We start from the raw sequence: 20,428 nt of genomic DNA on the forward strand, positions 1-20,428 counted from the left end.
AGAAAGTTGGACATTCCTCCACTCAAATGGAGAGGAGAGCCTAGGGCCAGCCTGTGGATATAAACATGAGTGGCTGAACAGCCTCCATGGCACTTTAAGAGCTTTCATTCAGTACTTTGGCAAATGACACAGGTGCTTACTAGTCAGTCATATAGGGTGTGTGGGGGCAGGGGGGTGGGGGAGAAACAAGGCGGTGGGGAGTAAATAGTGGCCAAGGGGGAAGGGAGAAGACCAAAGGAATGCACACTGCTGGCAGGTCTTCCCGGGGACCTGCCCTGCTAATCAGAGTTCACTGTGTGAAGCTAAGCCTAGATCAGCTAACATGAGGATTACCTAATAAATAGCCACCAGTAATCCACAGGCCTCTGTGCAATACAGTAAGCATATTTTGAAGTACCTGCCAGGCCCCTTCTTGGGACTTGCTCCCCCTTCCCTATCACGGCTGATAGAGTCCAACAACGGACCCAAGCTGAGCCTATTTGATTATCTCTCCCAAGAATATGGAGTCAGGATACCAAGAGACTGAACCTATCTAACAGCAGCGAAGTCAGGAGCCACAGCAAGTCAAAATCACATACAAGCCCCTGTAACAGAGGAAGAAAAGCCACAAGAAAGCAGAGGAAGGAAGCAGGACTACAAAAACGAGCAGAAGTGAGAGCAGCTTGTAAGAAACTGTGCAGCTTGTGAGAAAAAGATTGATGAAGGAGAAAAACAAATACTGTATGCTAACACACATATATGGAACCTAAAAAAAAAAAGGTTCTGAAGAACCTAGGGGCAGGACAGGAATAAAGACGAAGACGTAGAGAATGGACTTGAGGACACGGGGAGGGGGAAGGGTAAGCTGGGACGAAGTGAGAGAGTGGCATGGACATATATACAATACCAAATGTAAAATAGATAGCTAGTGGGAAGCAGCATAGCACAGGGAGATCAGCTCGGTGCTCTGTGACCACCTAGAGGGGTGGGATAGGGAGGGTGAGAGGGAGACGTGAGAGGGAGGAGATATGGGGATATATGTATATGTATAGCTGATTCACTTTGTTATACAGCAGAAACTAACACACCATTGTACAGCAATTATACTCCAACAAAGATGTTAAAAAAAAAAAAGGTTGATGAGGAAAGACACAGAAATATACAGAAGACAGAGGAAGAGGCAAGACAGACAAGAGACAAAGACAAGGAGGCAGAGACAAAGAGATGGAGACAAGAAGAGCGATAGAAACAGAAAGATGGACATACACACGGAGAAGGAGACTGTCTCACAATGTCCTGGCTGTGCTTGCTGTGCTTCTGGTTTGTAGCACTGAAATGTGGCCGCAAGATGGGGTGAGAAGCTGACACACTCCTCAGCCCACTGACAGGCACTCCCTCCTCTGGGTTCTGCTCATTTTCCTTCCCTCCATCCTGCTACAAACTGCCCCCATGGCTTGGGCCTCTCTGCACACAGTGGGAATTCAATGAGTGAAGGCAGCACCTCAATGGAAGCCCCTGCAGAGCCTCTTCTCAAAGACCGGATGGAAGGATACACAAAAGCCTGGTCACAGCAGCTGCCTCAGGGAGGAAGACTAAAGCTCTGAGAGGGAGGAGACTTTTCCACGGTACACCATTTTAGATACTTTGACTTACTTACCATGCACATACACTTCTTTCTCAATAAAAGTACTTAATTTAAAACATTATGTAGGACTTCCCTGGTGGTGCAGTGGTGAAGAATCTGCCTGCCAATTCAGGGGACACAGGTTCGAGCCCTGGTCCGGGGAAGATCCCACATGCCGCGAGCAACTAAGCCCGTGCGCCACAACTACTGAGCCTGCACTCTAGAGCCCATGAGCCACAACTACCAAAGCCCACGTGCCGAGAGCCCATGCTCCGCAACAGACAAGCCACCGCAATGAGAAGCCCGCGCACCACAACGAAGAGTAGCCCCCAATCGCCGCAACTAGAGAAAAGCCCACGCGTAGCAACAAAGACCCAACACAGACAAAAGTAAATTAAAAAAAAAAAATAACAAACCACTATGTAGGACTTCCCTGGTGGTGCAGTGGTTAGGATCCGCCTGCCAGTGCAGGGGACATGGGTTCGAGCCCTGGTCCGGGAAGATCCCACATGCCGCTGAGCAACTAAGCCTGTGCGCCGCAACTAAGCCTGTGCGCCCCAACTACTGAGCCTGCGCTCTAGAGCCCACGAGCCACAACTACTGAAGCCCATGTGCCTAGAGCCCGTGCTCTGCAGCAAGAGAAGCCACCGCAATGAGAAGCCCATGCACCACAACGAAGAGTAGCCCATGCTGGCCGCAACTAGAGAAAAGCCCGCGCGCAGCAACAAAGACCCAACGCAGCCAAAAATAAATAAATAAAAAAAATAAATTTATAAAACAACAACAACAACACTATGTAGCCAGGGAGCAGGACCAGGAGTAGAGTAAGGTGAGTAAGGAGCCCAGAGCACAAAATTTAAGTAGGCACTCACTGTCAGGGGACAACCTGGCAAACCTGAGAGTGAGTGCATCCTTAAATGCTGGCCCCAGGAGCCCTGCTTGCTTCACTGGACTCTCAGCCCTGCCAGAGAACAGAGAGCTCCGAGAACAGTCTACCAAGCAGAAGCCAACTCCCTCGAATGTTTTCCTGATTCTAATTAAGAAACAAAATTTCACCATCTGATCCCCCACCCCCCCACCCCACCCCCACCCGCCTCCCAGAGCTCCCATCTAGCAGCAAGGACTATACCAGAGCTCAAATACAAGAGAGCCAGGCTGAGCCTGGAGGCCAGGCGCTCAGACTCAACTACCACAATTAAAACATCCACGCCTTCCCTCTTCCTCCGATCTCATTTCCTTGCTGCAAGCCTGCACCAATGAGTGTGGGACCCATGTGAGGGTCTTCCAGGCTCTCTAGGGGCTTGTTGCTGAGAAATACTCAAATAGCAGATCCAGATCCAATCCCTAAGCAGAAACAAATCCCCAAAGTCTCTCTGTGGCAAAGATGGCTACATATCTTCTAATACCTGTTCTTCCATCTTTCCTTAGTAACAGAAATTTTAGCTGGAGTCCGGCTGCCCAAAATAATGATGACATTTCCCAGCCTCTTTTGCAGGCAGGTATGGCCAAGTAACTAAGTTCTTAACACAGGGATATAAGCAAAGTGTCACATAAGTAAGACCTTATAGGAGTATCTTTGAAGGGTGAGAGGTGCCTTTCTTTGTCCTTCCTGTCAGTTACAACGCAGACATGACTAGAGCTTGAGTAGCCATCCTGGACACCAGCCAGAAGTCACATGCTGAGGATGGCAGAGCAGTAAAACAGAAGGAAGGAACCTGAAGAATTATGAAGTCATCCTACTAGCCCCACGCTGCCTACTTTTAACATGTGAGAGAAATAAATTTCAACATGCTTGAGCCATGCTCCTTTTGGTTTTCAGTTGTTTGAAACCCAGACTAATCCTGAATAATACATGTGCCCACAGACAAAAACTGCACCTCTCATACTCTCCTTCTGATGAGGAGATGGCCTGGCATCTGAAGCTGCAGTTCCAGTTATGCTGTCGTGGCTCCCTTCTCCTACAAGCACTGGGAGGAAAGGGAACCTTCCAATTCCTCCCACAAACAGGCATTCAAGGACAGAGGAGTGCAATCCTTAACAACAACGACAAAGTGGGAAAAGAAAAAGAAGGGGAAAAAAACATCTACAAGTCTCTTAGGAGAGAAATGTTCTACAACAGTCTAGGAGAGGTAAACCCTTCCAGATGGAGATCCTGGAATCAGAAGCTACCTCTTGGCATGTGTATGAATACATAATATACATGTCTTTTTTAAAAGCCTCTTTGTTTTTAACTACACAAGTATACATATTTAGTCTTATTATCAAAACATTCAAACTATATATAGGGTTAGAATCCAGGGTTTTTGAGCAACTGTGGTCAAGACCAGTCCTCCTCAGGCCTGTCACTGTCAGAACATAAAAGCTGTCTATCCATAGCAGCAACTGACCAAAATAGGGGAGAGTATCCTCGCTACTCAGAACCCTGCCCAGGCATGAGTCCAAGACAGCAAGAGGCAAGAGGAAGCCATTCAGGCACACACAGTGTTTCCTCACTGCAGTCTCACCCTTGACAGTCTCCCTTTCCTTCTTCCTTCCCCTCCTCCTCCCTTCCCTGTCAGCCTTACCAAACAAACCCTCAGGGACAATGGAGTCTCAGCTGTGAGCAGACCTCTGCTGATGCCACTGTGTCAGTGCTGAACTGACTTCCATGTCAGTTCATGGCAAATACTCTCCAATGATGTATTTGAGGTTACATAACCAACAGGATCCCACAACGATAAATGCACCAAGACCTAAGCCAGAAACACACACTTCTGCAGACAAATGAAGTACTCCTACAATGCTGGGCACCTGGGCTACTGAGAATACTGCTGGTCACCTGGTCAGAGAAAGGACCTATGGACCTCAATAAGTGCCATTTTCCCCTACAGTCCCATAAGTGAATAAGAGCCCCTAAGCATACTGAGCTCAGCGGGCAGCCTGAGGCCCCACCCACCACAGAAGAGTCCAAGATCCCAGAATACATAACAGCAGAATGACAGTTTCTCAATCTCAGCACAATTGACATTTTGGGCCAGATAAGTCTGTCATGTGGGGCTGTCCTGTGCATTATAGGATGTTCAGCAGCACTCCTGACCTGTACCCACTAGATGCCAGCAACACCCCTTCCCAGCAGATGCGACAACCAAAAATGTCTCCAAACCTTGCCAAATGTCTCCTGGGGGGAAAACTCATCTCCAGTTGAGAACCACTGTTCTGACATAATGAGTACCACCTAAGACAATCTGAAATCCAAAAAAAAAAAAAAAAAAGCTGCTTGGATGTATCTCCCTGCCATGTGTAACCTGGGACTGGGGTGGAGGGCTGCTGGAAGCCAGGATCTGAAATAGCAATGCCTTCAGGGCCCGAGAAGGCAATATAAATGAGCAAAGGCAAGAATGTCTGGATATAAAACAAGAGGGAGTGGGGGACTGCAGTGAATGGGAGAATATATGCTCCACTTAAAGGAGTAACCACTACTCAAATGCAGCTGATTGTGTGAGGCTGGAATATGGGTCCAAGTTTGCCAGAACTTTTGATTTTTCAAGAGAAAGGGCAAATCCTGATTTTTAAATGTTGGCAAGTAATTCAAAATTATTTAGAACACTGTGCAGGCCCGTGGGCCACCAGCTTGCAGCTCTGCCCTAGAGTTAGTTATATGGAGACTGCCTAGGCCCTTTCTTCTAGGATGGAACTTTAATTGTCTCGCCTAGCATGGATATAACTTCTTTAAGCAGTCTCCCAACTAACCTGGACCCCTCTCATGTCTCAGTTTCAAGACTAACGTAATTCTCCTACCCAAGCCTCACCCAGCATTCAGTGCAGATCTTTGTTTTTTCCCCTAATTATGACATAGTTGGTTTCTTCCAATTTAGGTCTCTTGAGACCAGGCTGCTCTCAGTGCCACCCCTGTCCAAGGAGGCTCCCTCCAGCACACCCCAGCTTAGCTGGATGATACATCAGCCTGATTCTACACCCTAATTTCCAAGAAGAGGAGTAAACTGAGCCCTAAAACCTAGTCTGTTAGGATGGGACAAGGTTTTAATGACTTGGCACCACCTCTGACAAGTTTCCCGCCCTCAGGCCCGCTTTATGGAAATGCCTTGGTTTCTGGAATAGGGGTTTTTGGTAATGCAAATACTGAGTAATCTGCGTAAAAGTACATTTGAATGAAAGAAGTTATATGATACCATAACTTTGCATTTCTAAGAGGTGAGGTCTCTCCTCCAATCAAAAGATCAGTTCCTAGTGTGGGGATGGGCTTCCTAAGCAGAAAAAACAATGGGAAAAATCATAAAAGAAAAAAGATTTAACAAACAAAAATCTTCTTTATGTGAGAAATTATGTACAGAGGTGCCCTTTGATTTGGTTATTCTTGGAATTCATCCTAAGGCCATCAAGGGACCAATGCACAGGCACTCACAGGTGCTCAGAAAAGAGTACAAATTCACGAAACCTTCTAGAAAGCAACTGGGTAAAATACGAAGAAACTTAAAACAGTTTAATTCTTTAGACACAGGGATTCCTCTTTTATAATTTTATCCTAATAAAATATGAAGAAACTCTGAAAATGATTTCTACACAGCAGCATTATTTTTAATAATGATATTATAGGGCACTTACTGTATGCCAGGCAGAGAGAAGTACTGTACTTTATTTGTATTGATTCACTTATTCCTCACAACAAACTTTTCAGATAGGTACTATCAATGAAATGAAAAAAATTGTTGCCTGCCATATCAGTAAACAAAGAATGTTGCAGCCATCAAGCCATCACAAAACAGCTGCTCCACGGAGAGCCCTGAGGGACCTCAGGATAGAAACAGGATGCCTGCCATCTAGCAGTCATCCACCCACTAACTGCAGCCACCCCGGACAGTGCACCCTGAAGAGACTTAGGTTGAGAAACCACAGGATACTGGCCCCAGATAGCTGAGCTACATATCAAAGGAATGATTTCAATGAGCCCTGACTTTTGCATTTTTCCATACATAGAAAAGTGCTCAATTCCTTAACGAGATATCTGGTTTTCTTTAATTAACAGTAATCTTTTGGGACTTCCCTGGCGGTCCAGTGGGTAAGACTCCAAGCTTCCACTGCAGGGGGCATGGGTTCGATCCCATTTTTCCGGCAGCGAAAAAACAAAAACAAAAAACAGTCATCTTTTGATGTTCCGACTACCTGGTCTTTGTTGCAAAAACTCCTATATATCCCGGCCCCTCCCTTACCTCTTTGCAGCAGTGTCTCAGAGCTACCTGAGATGCTGTGCCCCAGGCTTAAATCCTCAGTTTTGTCTGCTGAATAAAACATAATTCTCAGCTTTTAGGTTGTGCATGTTTTTTTCAGTTCACAGTACAATCAAAATTCCCATTTTACAAAATGAGAAAATTAAGGCACCAGTTAACTATCTCCTCCAAGGTCAGTAGCTACTCAATGGTAAAGCTGGAATCAAACCCAGTCTGGCATGGGAGCCTATGATCTTCCCCCTCCCCCCACCCACTGGCCATGCCGAGAGACCGGGATGAACCCACACCCCCTGCAGTGGAAGCTCGGAGTCTTAACCACTGGACGGCCAGGGAAGTCCTTTTTTTTGGGAATCCTAACCACTAGGCCGCCAGGGAACTCCCAAGAGAGGCTATGATCTTAACCACTATATTACACTGCCTGGAAACTACTTGTGTGTCCCAAACCACGTTTTCTAAGAATATTTGGTGAAAGGGATTAAATATTAAATTTTTTAAAATGCAGTATACAAACCACAAAGAGTATGATCTCAAGGGTACTTTTTTTAAATGATGGATAAGCAGAAAAAAAAATACCGGAAGGTATTTCACACAAATAGGAACAATAGTTCTCTGGGAGGTAAAATCATGGGTGATTTTAACTTTCTTTTTTCTTTTTTGCATTTTTCTAATTCTCTGTAGGGTCTATGCATCACCTTTTAATAAAAAAGAAGAGATATATATAATATATACATATATATATATATATTATATATATATATATATATATATATATATATAACTTTAAAAAATGTTTCTTTTGGGACTTCCCTGGTGGAGCAGTGGTTAAGAATCTGCCTGCCAATGCAGGAGACACAGGTTCGAGCCCTGGTCCAGGAAGATCCCACATGCCGCAGAGCAACTAAGCCTGTGCGCCACAACTACTGAGCCTGCGCTCTAGAGCCCGCGAGCCACAACTACTGAAGCCCGCGCACCTGAAGCCCGTGCTCCGCAACAAGAGAAGTCACCACAATGAAAAGCCCGCGTGCCACAACAAAGACCCAACGCAGCCAAAAATAAATAAATAAAATAAATAAATTTATTAAAAAAAAAAATGTTTCTTTTGAAGAACATTTCACAAAAAGGGGGGAAATCCATGATATACTAAGTTTAAAAAGCATAATATCAAGTTATATGCAAAGTATGATTCCAATTCTATAACAGAAAGAAATGAAGACGTAACTGAACTATTAAAAGTACCCATATGTCGGGCTTCCCTGGTGGCGCAAGGGTTAAGAACCTGCCTGCCAATGCAGGGGACACGGGTTCGAGCCCTGGTCCGGGAAGATCCCACACGCCGCGAGCAACTAAGCCCGTGCGTCACAACTACTGAGCCTGCGCTCTACAGTCTGTGAGCCTCAACTACCGAAGCCCGTGTGCCTACAACCCGGGCTTGCAACAAAGAGAAGCCACCGCAATAAGAAGACTGCGCACCACAACGAAGAGTAGCCCCCCGTCTCCACAACTAGATAAAAGCCTAGAGAAAAGCCCACGCATAACAACGAAGACCCAACGCAGCCAAAAACAAATAAATAAATTTATTTATTTATTTTTTTTTAATTTATTTATTTTTGGCTGCATTGGGTCTTTTTTGCTGTGTGTGGGCTTTCTCTAGTTGCGGTGAGCGGGGGCTACTCTTCATTGTGGTGCTCTGGCTTCTCATTGCGGTGGCCTCTCTTGTTGCGGAGCTCAGGCTCTAGGCGCGCGGGCTTCAGTAGTTGTGGCACACGGGCTCAGTAGTTGTGGCTCACAGGCTCTAGAGCACAGGCTCAGTAGTTGTGGCTCACGGGCTTAGTTGCTCCACAGCATGTGGGATCTTCCTGGACCAGGGCTTGAACCCGTGACCCCTGCATTGGCAGGCAGGTTCTTAACCACTGCACCACCAGGGAAGCCCAATAAATTTATTTTTTTTAAAAAAGTACTCCTGTCTGGGGACTTCCCTGACAGTCCAGCGGTTAAGACTCTGGGCTCCCAATGCAGGGGGCGCGGGTTCAGTCGCTGCATGACGCAGCCGAAATAAATAAATAAATATTAAAAAAAATAAAAGTACTCATGTCTTGGTGGTAGGTTATAGGTGATTTGAGGCTAATTTAATTTTCTCCTGAACAAACATGTTTTATAATCAGAAAATTATTCCCTTTTTTAGAGAGCTCAGTCAGGCTAGAGTCCCCCTGGTGAAACCCTATCAGATATACAGCTGAGTTCCCACTTTCTCTCCTCCTAGGGGTATCTGTGGAAGAGTTCCCTTTTAACATCTGTCTTTAATAAATTCCTTAAAGTCAGGAGTCACAGCATATTGTACAATCCTTTACGGCTAACTCCAAGGTACTGTCAGTCTATTTTTAACACTGTGGATAAACTACACATACTGCCAAAGCTTTTGCAAGCAAAGATATGGAAAGAACAGAGTATAATTAAGTGCCTCTGGCAGCACAGTGCTAAGGAACACAGGGAGTTCTGGGCCACTTCTCAGCTAAAACACTAGCTTTACTAGACTAAGTTCACAATAATCTTCTCTCCCTTCCAGTGTTTTCACACAGAATTCCTCCTTACAACCTTATAAGAAAAAAAGGAAAATAAAGAGAGATCCACTGGGATCTCTCAGGTTCTGCCCTCAGAAACCCAAATACAGGGTAGAAGCCACCTTCCTCACTGGCTGCAGGCAGAGCTTGTTTACAAAGTCAGCATAAAGAAATCTGAAACACCAATGGGAAACAGCCATTTTGGTGTGGTGCCTGCTGCTTAGATCGGCCTGTGAAGAGTGGCAGTGGCACGAAGGAGTGGTCCTACTGTGAGCCTGCAGGACATAAAGCCTTGGGACCCCCACAGTCTAGAGAAGCCCATTTCCTCACTGATGGCTTTCAACTGGTTTAAGATTAAAAGCTGGGAAGCAAAATAACTTTTTTTTTTTTTGGGCAGCAGAATAAACGCCTCAGCACTGAGGGTTTTTCCTGGGTTAAGTTACAACTAGCGATGTTGACACCAATCAAAACAAGACAAATATAAGACATGCACCAACCTGTCACATAGACTGGGGAACAGAACTCACTCAGGGACACCCAAGAAGGAAAGTGAGGCACCAAAAGCCACAAACAGATTCAGACTCTCCCCATCCCCATCATTTACCCTTACTTATCTCAGGAACAAATGACTTTGGTGAAATTGCTTCTTCAAAAAGGTAAGATGTCTCTCTTCCCCACAGAAAAAGAAAAGCAAATTATGCTGTTCAAATATAAATTACCATTAGCATTATAAAAATAACCCACAGCCCCACGCATACTCCCCCGCTAAGCCCTCAGACTTACACATGCAGGCTGCAGCGAGGAGACGGCAGGCCAGGTACGGGGGCTCGCAGGTGGGAAAGGAGGGCTGGATGATGTAGTTGGCAAAGGTGATAGCGATAATGGCCTGACTGGTGGGCTCAACAATTAGCAGGGAGGCCCAGAGGCGGATAAAGGCAATGAAGCCCCCAAAGGCCTCTAGAATATAAGCGTAGCTGGCCCCAGACTTGGTGATGGTGGTCCCCAGTTCTGCATAGCAAAGGGCACCCACAACGGAGAAAAGCCCACCAATGGCCCATATGATCAGCGACAACCCATAGGAGGCAGTGTAGACCAGCACGCCCTTGGGTGAGACAAAGATTCCTGAGCCGATCATGTTGCCCACCACCAGGCTGACCCCATTCAGCAGAGAGATCTCCTTCTTCAGCTGCATAGTTTCTGTGGACTGCTGAGGTAGCATGCTGACATCTTCTTCCTCCCTGGGCCGGCTGGCCTCAGGAATGAGATGGTATGTGGGTGTGCGGCTCTCCAGCTCCCTGGCTTCCATGGCAAATAGTTCCTTCACACCTGTGTTTACTATGGCCTGGCAAAGAATATAAGTATGTCAGTCTAGGGTAGGGGCTGATAAGGCTCTAGTTCAGACCTGCAAGGCAGGCGGATTTCCCTGCCCACCTCTTGTGTAGGGACAGCATGACTCATACACAGACCTAAATACAATGAGCCTGTCTCAGTTCCCACCACAGGATACAGAGAAATGGAGGCAGGCTGACCTCCACTGCTCCCAAGAAAGACACCAACAGGGCTCAGACACGACACGAGGGTGACTTCTAACAAGAGGCTTGATGCCCAGGGTAGGCTGGCATTAGGTTTATCCATAGCATGGATTCTCCCTGAGGTGTAGGTTTTGCTCTGTTCTTACCAACTTAAAACCTACAAACTTGCCAGAGTCCCAGCACTAGCCAGCCTGATGGGCCTCTCAGTTTCCATACTCACTCACCTCCACCCAAACATAAACAGGGACTTCTGCAGTGTCCAGCCACATGTGGAGAGGTCTGTAGCTACTCTCAGGCCAGCAAAGAACATGAACAGGTGGTGGGAAGGGCTAGGAAGATGCTAAGACAAGGGCATATCGCTACTGCAGAGACTAGACCAAGGAGAGAACATCCATGAAAATACACACCCTTGTGTCGCTATGTCCATTAACACCCACCTCACTTCCCACGTTGCTGCTTGCTCATTCAACACCTTTCTTCTTCCAAAGTGCCTAAAAGAGAGAGATAACATAATAAGACCAGATGAAGAAAGAACATTCAGAGGGCACCCTAATGTGGGACTCATCTGCTATTGGCTTATTTGTTTTCCTCCTCAGCCTGCCTCTCACTACCACCTGGGGCTGCAAAGAGATTTCCCCCAAAACAGGACCCAGTAATCTTGACACCAAGACAAAGCTATAAGTCTCCTCTTATCCACAGATCTGGCATTGGAAGGCATCCTGTAGGGAGATGGTGTGCACACATACACACATGCACACACATGCACACTACTTCTTTTGGATCATCATTGGGCCAGTCCAGAAACCTCAAAGAAGATGGATCCCACACCAACCTACCTACGAAGGACCCAGAATCTGTCAGAGGAAGACAAGCACCTTCCTGACCCTGCACTCAGCAGGACCTTCTCTCTTCCTCAATTTCTGTGCCCTAGGAATTGGGAATTCAGATCCCCAACTCCTAGTTCATCTTCTGGAGAAAGGAATCTGATAAGCCACTTGATTCCCTCCCAGGAGTCAGTCCTTTAAGGTCACAGAGATAACTTCCAGGAATAAGAATGGGATCAGTACGTCATCTTCCCAGAACCTTCTCATCTAGTCAACAACAACGGATGTGCTGGAATCTTGCCTCATGGAGCTCAGAGCAAGTGAACCACAGCCACTCAAGACTGAGTAGTTCTCAGGGAAAACTCCAGTCTCCACAAGCCCCACTCAAAACTCCTGCCTTACCTGTCCCAGTACCCCTCCAGAGTCTAGACCTGAGCCCAAGTGAAAAAGCTCCTCTGGGGCCATTAATAAGCCTTCCCCCACTCCCAGAGGAGTTGAGCCAGCCTACTTTGCTTATTATGAGGCCTGGCTTTAAGGCAGCACCACTTTTCCTTTCACTCCTGGCACCAAGCCATGAAGGTGACTCTATGCTGGCACGTGGGAAAATATCTGTTTTCATGTGTCTGTCAAGTGAGCTCAGATATGCATGAAAACAAAACTAGGAAACACCTGAGGAGCCTGTCTCACATAAAAGTCAGGTGCAGGGGCTTCCCTGGTGGCACAGTGGTTAAGAATCCACCTGCCAATGCAGGGGACACGGGTTCGAGCCCTGGTCTGGGAAGATCCCACATGCCGTGGAGCAACTAAGCCCGTGCACCACAACTACTGAGCCTGCGCTCTAGAGCCCACAAGTCACAACTACTGAGCCCATGTACCACAACTACTGAAGCCCACGCGCCTAGAGCCCGTGCTCCGCAAAAAGAGAAGCCACCGCAATGAGAAGCCCACGCAACGCAACAAAGAGTAGCCCCCGCTCGCTGCAACTAGAGAAAGCCCGCGCTCAGCAACAAAGACCCAACGCAGCCAAAAATAAATTTAAAAAAAAAAAAAAAGAGTCAGGTGCAGGCTCTTCATCAGTGAGTGCTTCCATGTGTATGCTCTATGCACATTAATAAACTTGATTGTTTTTCTCTTGTTAATCTGTCTTTCGCCAGTCTAATTTACAATGCCCCAGCCAAGGAACCTAAAATGGGTAGAGGAAAAGGGTTCCCCCCCACCACCCCGCACCTTACATTCCTTTAAAAAACAAAAAAGTCAGTGCACAGAGACTTAGGTTGCCCTTTTCCACTCAACTCAACATGGAGGCAAGCAGAGAAACCTGGCCCCAGTGGTCACTCCAGCCTCCCCCTATTCATCAGACCCTAGCTGGTGGGGAGGGGGAGGAGGTTACCAGGTATTCTATTTGGACTTCTGATACCAGACTGCATTTTCTATCCAACAATTCTGCAACACCCAGCAGATCTGGTGTCTGCTACAATTTAATCAATTCTAACACCACCTACCTGGAAATAGCAACAGATTCCTCAGGTTAAGGGCTCAATCTTACAAAACAGCCCTCCCCACCCAACTTAAGATGCCAAATCGCAAGTCCAGGTTGTTCCTGTGCTTCTGACCAACTGGCTATGAATCGGAGGTTCCCACTATCCCCTCCTCGGGTTCAATTAATTTGCTAGAGCTGCCCACAGAACTCAGGAAAACAGTTTACTTACTAGATTACCAGTTCATTATAAAGGATATAACTCAGGAACAGCCAGATGGAAGAGATGCAGAGGTCAAGGTATGGAGAAGAGGCACGGGAAGCTCTCCAAAACCTGTCCTTTTGGGTTCTTTATGGAGGCTTCATTACAAAGGCATAACTGATCAAATCACTGACCATTGGTGATTGATTCAATCTCCAGACCCTCTCCCCTCCCAGGAGGTCAGACCTGGACTAAAACTTCCAAACCTTCTAATCACAGGGTTGGTTCCCTCGACAAGCAACCCCCATCCTTAGAGGATCTAGATGCTTTCCAAAAATCACCTCATTAACATAAACTCAGGTGTGTTGAAAGGGGCTGGTTATATAAATAAGAAAAGACATCCGTTCAACCTTTACTGATCTGGAGCTATTTCAGGAACTGGGAACAAAACAAATGTTATAACAAAAGATGCCTCTATGGCTCTTATTAGGAAATTACAAGAGCTGTGGGACAGGAACAGTGGACAAAGACCAAATAAATAATCACAATATCACAGGGAGGGAAAAAGAGAGGTAAACTCACTTCACTGGAAAATTTAAAAATAGTATGAAATGTAACTGCCTTGACTTCTAACTTTCACTTAAGATGTAGAAAGCTGGGAAAAGCATCACTCCCACTCCAATGACAAGAAAAAGGCAGATAATCTACAGAATTGTAACTTTTCTTGAAATCATTAGAGAGCTGAGGTTACAGGCCAACCAACCAGACTGAGATTTAAGGAAAAACAGATACCTCCCAGAGAGATGCAAGTTCTGGCTTACCTGTGGCGGAGGGAGAACAATGGAACCACCATACAGGCAGGAAAGAAGAATTCGGGAACAATTTTTAATGAATTACTAAAGGTCAAGTTTGGGTTAGCAAGAGCCATAGACACTTCGAGGGTTTTCTCCAGTGAGACCTCAGTGGGTGCTCACAAGAAATACTAGGCCAGAGAAAGCCTCTCAGAAGTGCTGGCCTGGAGAAGGAAAGCAGTCACTGCTCTGGGAAAAATACGAAGGTCCACCTGCTCCCTTCTCTAAAAATCTTAAACCCCTGGGGAATGGGGAAACTCTGTCATTCCCAAGGCAGCTGGGACAGGGTGAAAGAAAAATAAAACAATCCTCTCTGCCTGCGGGAGGAGCAGGAAATTCTGGTCCAGACCATTAGACATGGCCGGCTCACCCAGAAAGATCTAACCCCCCAGACCCAGGGAAATAGGGCCTGCCTAAGGCTCAGGCTGAACCAAGACAACAGAGAACCCCTCTACTCCCCACCACCAGGTTAGCAAGCACCCAGCAACAAGGCTGTGGTACACTGTGTGTTGAGGCACAGGTGCACAAAGAAGCCTAATGCTGAAGGTGGAGCATAAGCACAGAAAAATCCACCCTCAGGGCAAGGAAACACCAGAGGAATTTGGAGCCACTGGTGCACCTAAGGTAACCATAGCAACAACAAAACCCAAACCCAACTCACCCCTAAATGACTCAAACTCCCACATTAACAGGCTAGCAAAAGAAGACGTTGTACCCATTTCCCAGAATAAAGACTATGTACCTCAATCTCTACTTTTCCACATATTACATCTGACAATCAATAACAAATCACAAGCAACATAAAAAAAGCAACAAAAACAACCCACTATCAACAGGCAAATTAATCAATAGGACAAGACTTAGAGATGATCCAGATATTGGAACTATCAGACAGGGAATTTAAAATAACTATGACTGGGACTTCCCTGGTGGCACAGTGGTTAAGAATCCACCTTCCAATGCAGGGGACAAGGGTTCGAGCCCTGGTCCTGGAAGATCCCACATGCCGTGGAGCAACTAAGCCTGTGCACCACAACTACTGAACTTACGCTCTATAGCCCACGAGCCGCAACTACTGAGCCCGCGTGCCACAACTACTGAAGCCTGTGCACCTAGAGCCCATGCTCCACAACAAGAGAAGCCACTGCAATAAGAAGCCCACGCACCACAATGAAGAGTAGCCCCCGCTCGCCACAGCTAGAGAAAGCCCGCACGCAGCAACAGAGACCCAACACAGCCAAATATAAATAAATTTATTAAAAAAAAAAGAATATACATATATACATTTATATGTGAATCACTTTGCTATAGAGCAGAAATTAATACAACATTGTAAACCAACTGTACTTCAATAAAATAAATTTTAAAATAAATAAATAAAATAACTATGATTAATACATTAAAGGCTCTAATGGAAAATTTGGTCAGCATGCAGGAACATATGTGGAATTTCAGCAGAGAAATGAAAACCATACGAGTCAAAATGTGAAAAAAAACAGAACAGAGCATCTAAGAGTTGTAGGACACTATCAAATGGTCTGAGGTAAATATTAAAAAATATACTTTTTTGATTCTCTTAATTGCCTTAGAATATAACTAACTGCCTAAAGCAAAAATAGTAGCAATGCAGTGTTAATTTATTGCATAGGTAAAAGTAAAGTGTATGACAACAATAGCACAAAGGTAAGAAAGAAGAACTGGGAGTTATACTACTGTAAGGTTCTTATATAATATTATATGCGAAAATTGATGTAATATTATTTAAAGGTAAACTGTGATTAATTAAAGATGTACATTGTGAAACTAGGGCAAACACTAGAAAGTTAAAAACGGTATAAATAATAAGCCAACAGTGGAGATAAAACATCATAAAAAATACTCAATCCAAAAGTAGGTAGAAAAAAGAAGAAAAAAGAAGCAAAGAACATATGAATTAAGTAGAAAACAGAAAACAACTAGCAAGGTGGCAGATTTTAATCCAACCATATCAATAATAACATGAAATGTAAATGATCTAAACACACCAATTATAAGACAGGCATTGTTGGGTTAGATAAAAACGCAAAGCCCAATATGCAGTCTACAGGAAACCCACTTGAACTATAAAGACATAAGTTACAGGTAAAAAGATGGTGAAAAAACATGTAAACACTAATCAAAACCAAGGGGGATTAACTATATTAACATCCGACGAGACTTCAGAATAAGAAGTATTGCTAGGGATAAAAGAGAACATTATATAATGATAAAGAGGTCAATTCGGCAAGAAGAAAATTCTAAACGTGTATTTCCTCCAACAGCATAGCTTCAAAATACATGAAGCAAAAAGTGATAGATCTGAAAGGAAAAATAGACAAATCCACAATTACAGTTGAAGACTTCAATACACCTCTCTCAGTCATCAATAGAACAAGTAAACATAAAATCAGCAAGGATCTAGAACACCTGAAAATGGAATGTCCCAACATAGTTCTTGTCTAAAATTATGTGAATTCTGAGGGGAAAAACAAAAAAAAAGGCACCTGCAGTAGGGCTTACCTCCATGCAGGAAATGGGGGCAGATCCAGTGGTGGGAGACAGCTTTCCAACAGGGAAAAACTGCTTTGGCTCCTCAAGTTTCACAACAGAATACCAACCTTACTATCTACTGAGTTGGTTGCTATCAGAGCACAGTTAGAAACTCTTCCTCAGGTGCCGCCCGAGGTCTTTAGGATCAATTCCAACCTTCTTATCAGGGCCTTATCACTAGACCCCCTGCTGCATATGGTCCCTCCCATGGTCCAGCCACACTGAATTACTTACAATTTCCAGAACCTGGAGTAGTCCAGGGTTTCCAGAGCCCATCAGAAAAACACATCTTTGCTCATACTGAGTCCTTTGCCTCTAACACCCTTCTTCTCCCACCATTTTCCTCAACATCCTGGCTGACTTCTTTCTCCACACATATCCTTGTGTCCCTGCATGTGTGTGTCTCAGTCTCCCTCTCTCGAAAACACAGTCTCTTGGGAATTCCCTGGCAGTCCAGTGGTTAGGATCTGTGCTTCCACTGCAGGGGGCCCAGGTTCGATCCGTGGTTGGGGAACTAAGATCCCGCAAGCCCCTCGGCACCGCAAAACAAAACAAAACAAAACAGTCTCTAAACTCATTGTTGAAGACAGTGTTCATTAAACAATTCCACACACCCTATAAGTAAGTTCCTGCCTTGAGAAACTAGTGTTAAACCCCACTTGTAAGGACATAACACAGCTTTCTAACAGGTTTTCATCATATTTCCAAGCGCCTGTGCAGCAGATAATAAAGGAATTCACCAGACCACTAAAATTTCCTCATGAAAATTTAACCATGAAACTATCATATGCAATTTTCAGGGAGAAAAATTGTCTCTTTCAAAGTTCAGTTACAAAGAATATTTTACAAGCTGTATTCTAAAACTTTTATAATTGATGACTATGAAAAAAAAAAAAAAACGCTGTTGAGAAAGACACCAAAATCTTAAATGTGGTGAAAACACAGAAGACTTTTTTCTTTTTTATACTTTGAGTTTTACAAAATTTCTACAATGAAAATGCATTACTTTTTTTATGCTTAAACTTAAATTATGTGACTCTTTACATTTGTCTTTTCACCTAGGACACCAGGAAACTCAATATCAAATTCAGCTCCCAATCACAGTGAATAGATACCCTCACTTTTCAACAGTACTTGATATCTAGTCTTTTCCATGGCTTTGGTTTCCTATTTTTACTTCCTCATTGCAAGTATCTTTAAATATAAACCACCACAATTACTCTTTAGAAAGAGATATAATAAATATATAATTTATTTATATAATAATTATAGTGTTACATAACTGTTAATTATGTGTGAGCCATTCTCTTTACTAGTATTGTACTCAAATAACTAACTAAAACGCTTTACAACTCACAAAGATCCAAGAAAATTAACGAAGAACAGAGCAATAATATTCACCTGTGAGGAAATAAGCAACCATCACACTTTCATAAGCCACCTCATCATAAATGGTCAGGTACGAAGAAGAAAATGAAGTCTCCACAGCCAGGCCTAATTCCACGTGTCTCCAATTAATCTCTGCAACAAAGAGAGGCAACTTATCAAAAAATGAACCTAGTAAGCAGCAGGACGATATTTCCTTTTGTAAAATCTAATTTTTACATGCCCAGCAGGGGTAGCACTCAATTACTTAGAAGTTCGAACACACCCACAGTGGGGTGTAACTGAACACGTGTCTGAGAACCAGCCTGGTCCTTTCAAATCATGCATGTCTAGACAACTGCTGTTCCCTCTGTCCCAGGTCCCTTGAGCACCACTTGCATCACTTTTGTAGTAAAGTATCCACACATCCTGGAGACTACAGCAGGAAGGACAAAGGACAGAAGTCAGGAAATTTCCTGTACCAAGAAATGCCAGAGAGATCAGTCACATAACTGGTATTTATTTTTGGTTTGTAATAAAAATATGTCCACAGTCAGACAGGGAAGGAGGCAGACAGGAGAATATCAGGCTTGTGGTTTCCCACAAATTTGTCAGGAAAGGAAAATCAAATATAAGAACTTTTAATGACAATCTGAGACCAAAGTTGGGAAGCAAAAGCCATTAGCACACAGTGGGACCTCAGCAATGTAGGCAGCCTGGGCCGTTTCCTCAAGGGCCTCCCAACAAGAACAGAGAGTTGAAAATGATCTCAGGAAGCGCTCACAGGCTTTCAAAAGTCTGCTCCTCCCAGATCTTCAAAATCAGGGAGCAGCTCTCAGAGATAAGCACCAGATGGCTGAGCATTCTGCTAGCCCGGTGCTAAATTCACCGCTAGTGCTTTTTCTTCCCCATCAAGGGCAGAGACTGAATTCTTTTTACCAAGCACACAGTCCAGTGCACACAAGAGGTATTCAAAAACAAATGTTAAGTTAAATATTGATTCCTGCTTATCACTGGCTATAACACAAGTGGTGCCCAGACTGTTCGCTCAGTACTTTGTGAAGAATTCTCTTAATGTTTCACAAATATCGCCTTCCATTTACGACATGAGATGATCAAACAAGATGACAGGATGTCAAGACACTAAGAAGAGCCATAGTAGCAGGAGCACACACCGTCCTCCCTCCAACAGGCCAGTCTCCCCGCGGCCCCAGGAAGCTCTGCTCAGGTGCTCACATCCTCAGGCTCGTCCCCCGGGCCTTTACTCATTTTCAGAGTCTGTCCCACGCAGCACAGGTTCTTTCTCAGCACCAGACTCACACTGGAGTATCTCACACGGTCTCTTTCACGTTCACAGGGTCGCACTCAGGGTCACTCTGACCGCGGTCTCTCTCACACTCAGTCTCTCACAATCTCCCTCTGAGTCCCTCTCACACTCATGGAGTCACCTCCACACTAGGGTCTCTTTCACACACACACCGAGTCTCCGTCATACTAACAGCGTCACCCTCACACTCTGCGTCTCGCACACTCAGGGTCACCCTCAGACTGACTCTCTCACACACACAGACACACATACACACACAGCGTCCTCCTCACACGCTCAGTCTTACACTCCTGGAGTCCCCCTCACGCTCAAGGGCCCGCTCACACGCACAGCGTCCCCCTCGGGCACGCGCTCACTCGCAGCGTCTCTCACGTGCCCGCGGCCCGCCTGCCCGGTGCTGGGTTCCGGGAGCCGCATCCCGCATGCAGCGGCGGCGCAGAGAGTTCGGCCCCAGCAGAACGCGGCCCCGGCCCGGCTCCCGCGGCCCTGCTCCCTCGGCCCGGCTCCCCCGGCCCCGCTCCCACGGCCCGGCTCCCTCGGCGCGCCCGCCCGCGGCCCGTTACCTCGTGGTGGCCCGGCGCCCCCGGGATGCTCGGTCGCGCTGCCACCGCCGCCGCCGCGACCGCTCAGGCCCCGCCCCCGCCACGTCATCCGCCGCCGGATCGCGACAGCGCGCGCCGCGTCGGGACAGGTCGCCTGGCTCCGCGCGGGGCTCGCGGGCGGCGGCGCTTCCGGGCCCCAGGGGGCCGCCGCGGCCTCTGGGATTCCGCCGGCCGCGCTCAGGCGTCCGAAGGTGAGGTCCCAGCCCCCGGCGGACCGCGACCCGGGCCCAGCCCCCCTAGCCGACTGATTGGCTGCTCCCCGACCCTGGAGTCTCTCGGGGCCTCCGAGGGACT

At 45.9% G+C, this 20,428-nt stretch overlaps 1 protein-coding gene across 2 annotated transcripts in view; it reads right to left on the reverse strand.

Annotated features, from left to right (window-relative positions):
- The window catches only part of SLC7A6 (solute carrier family 7 member 6), a 35,443-nt gene extending 15,287 nt beyond the window's left edge, over positions 1-20,156 (reverse strand). For both annotated transcript variants that reach the window (XR_009698035.1, XM_061174351.1), the window contains exons 1-4: positions 20,096-20,156; positions 18,242-18,361; positions 11,356-11,409; positions 10,170-10,728 (exon numbers count right to left, since the gene is read on the reverse strand). Coding sequence is in view for 1 of the 2 variants with exons in the window: in XM_061174351.1 (XP_061030334.1) it covers positions 10,170-10,692 (523 nt within the window). In the remaining variant the exon portion in view is untranslated. The remainder of the gene's footprint in view (positions 1-10,169; positions 10,729-11,355; positions 11,410-18,241; positions 18,362-20,095) is intronic.
- Between the last annotated feature and the right edge of the window lie 272 nt (positions 20,157-20,428).

The sequence above is a fragment of the Eubalaena glacialis genome, chromosome 18, assembly GCF_028564815.1.
Source record: "Eubalaena glacialis isolate mEubGla1 chromosome 18, mEubGla1.1.hap2.+ XY, whole genome shotgun sequence".
NCBI lineage: Eukaryota > Metazoa > Chordata > Mammalia > Artiodactyla > Balaenidae > Eubalaena > Eubalaena glacialis.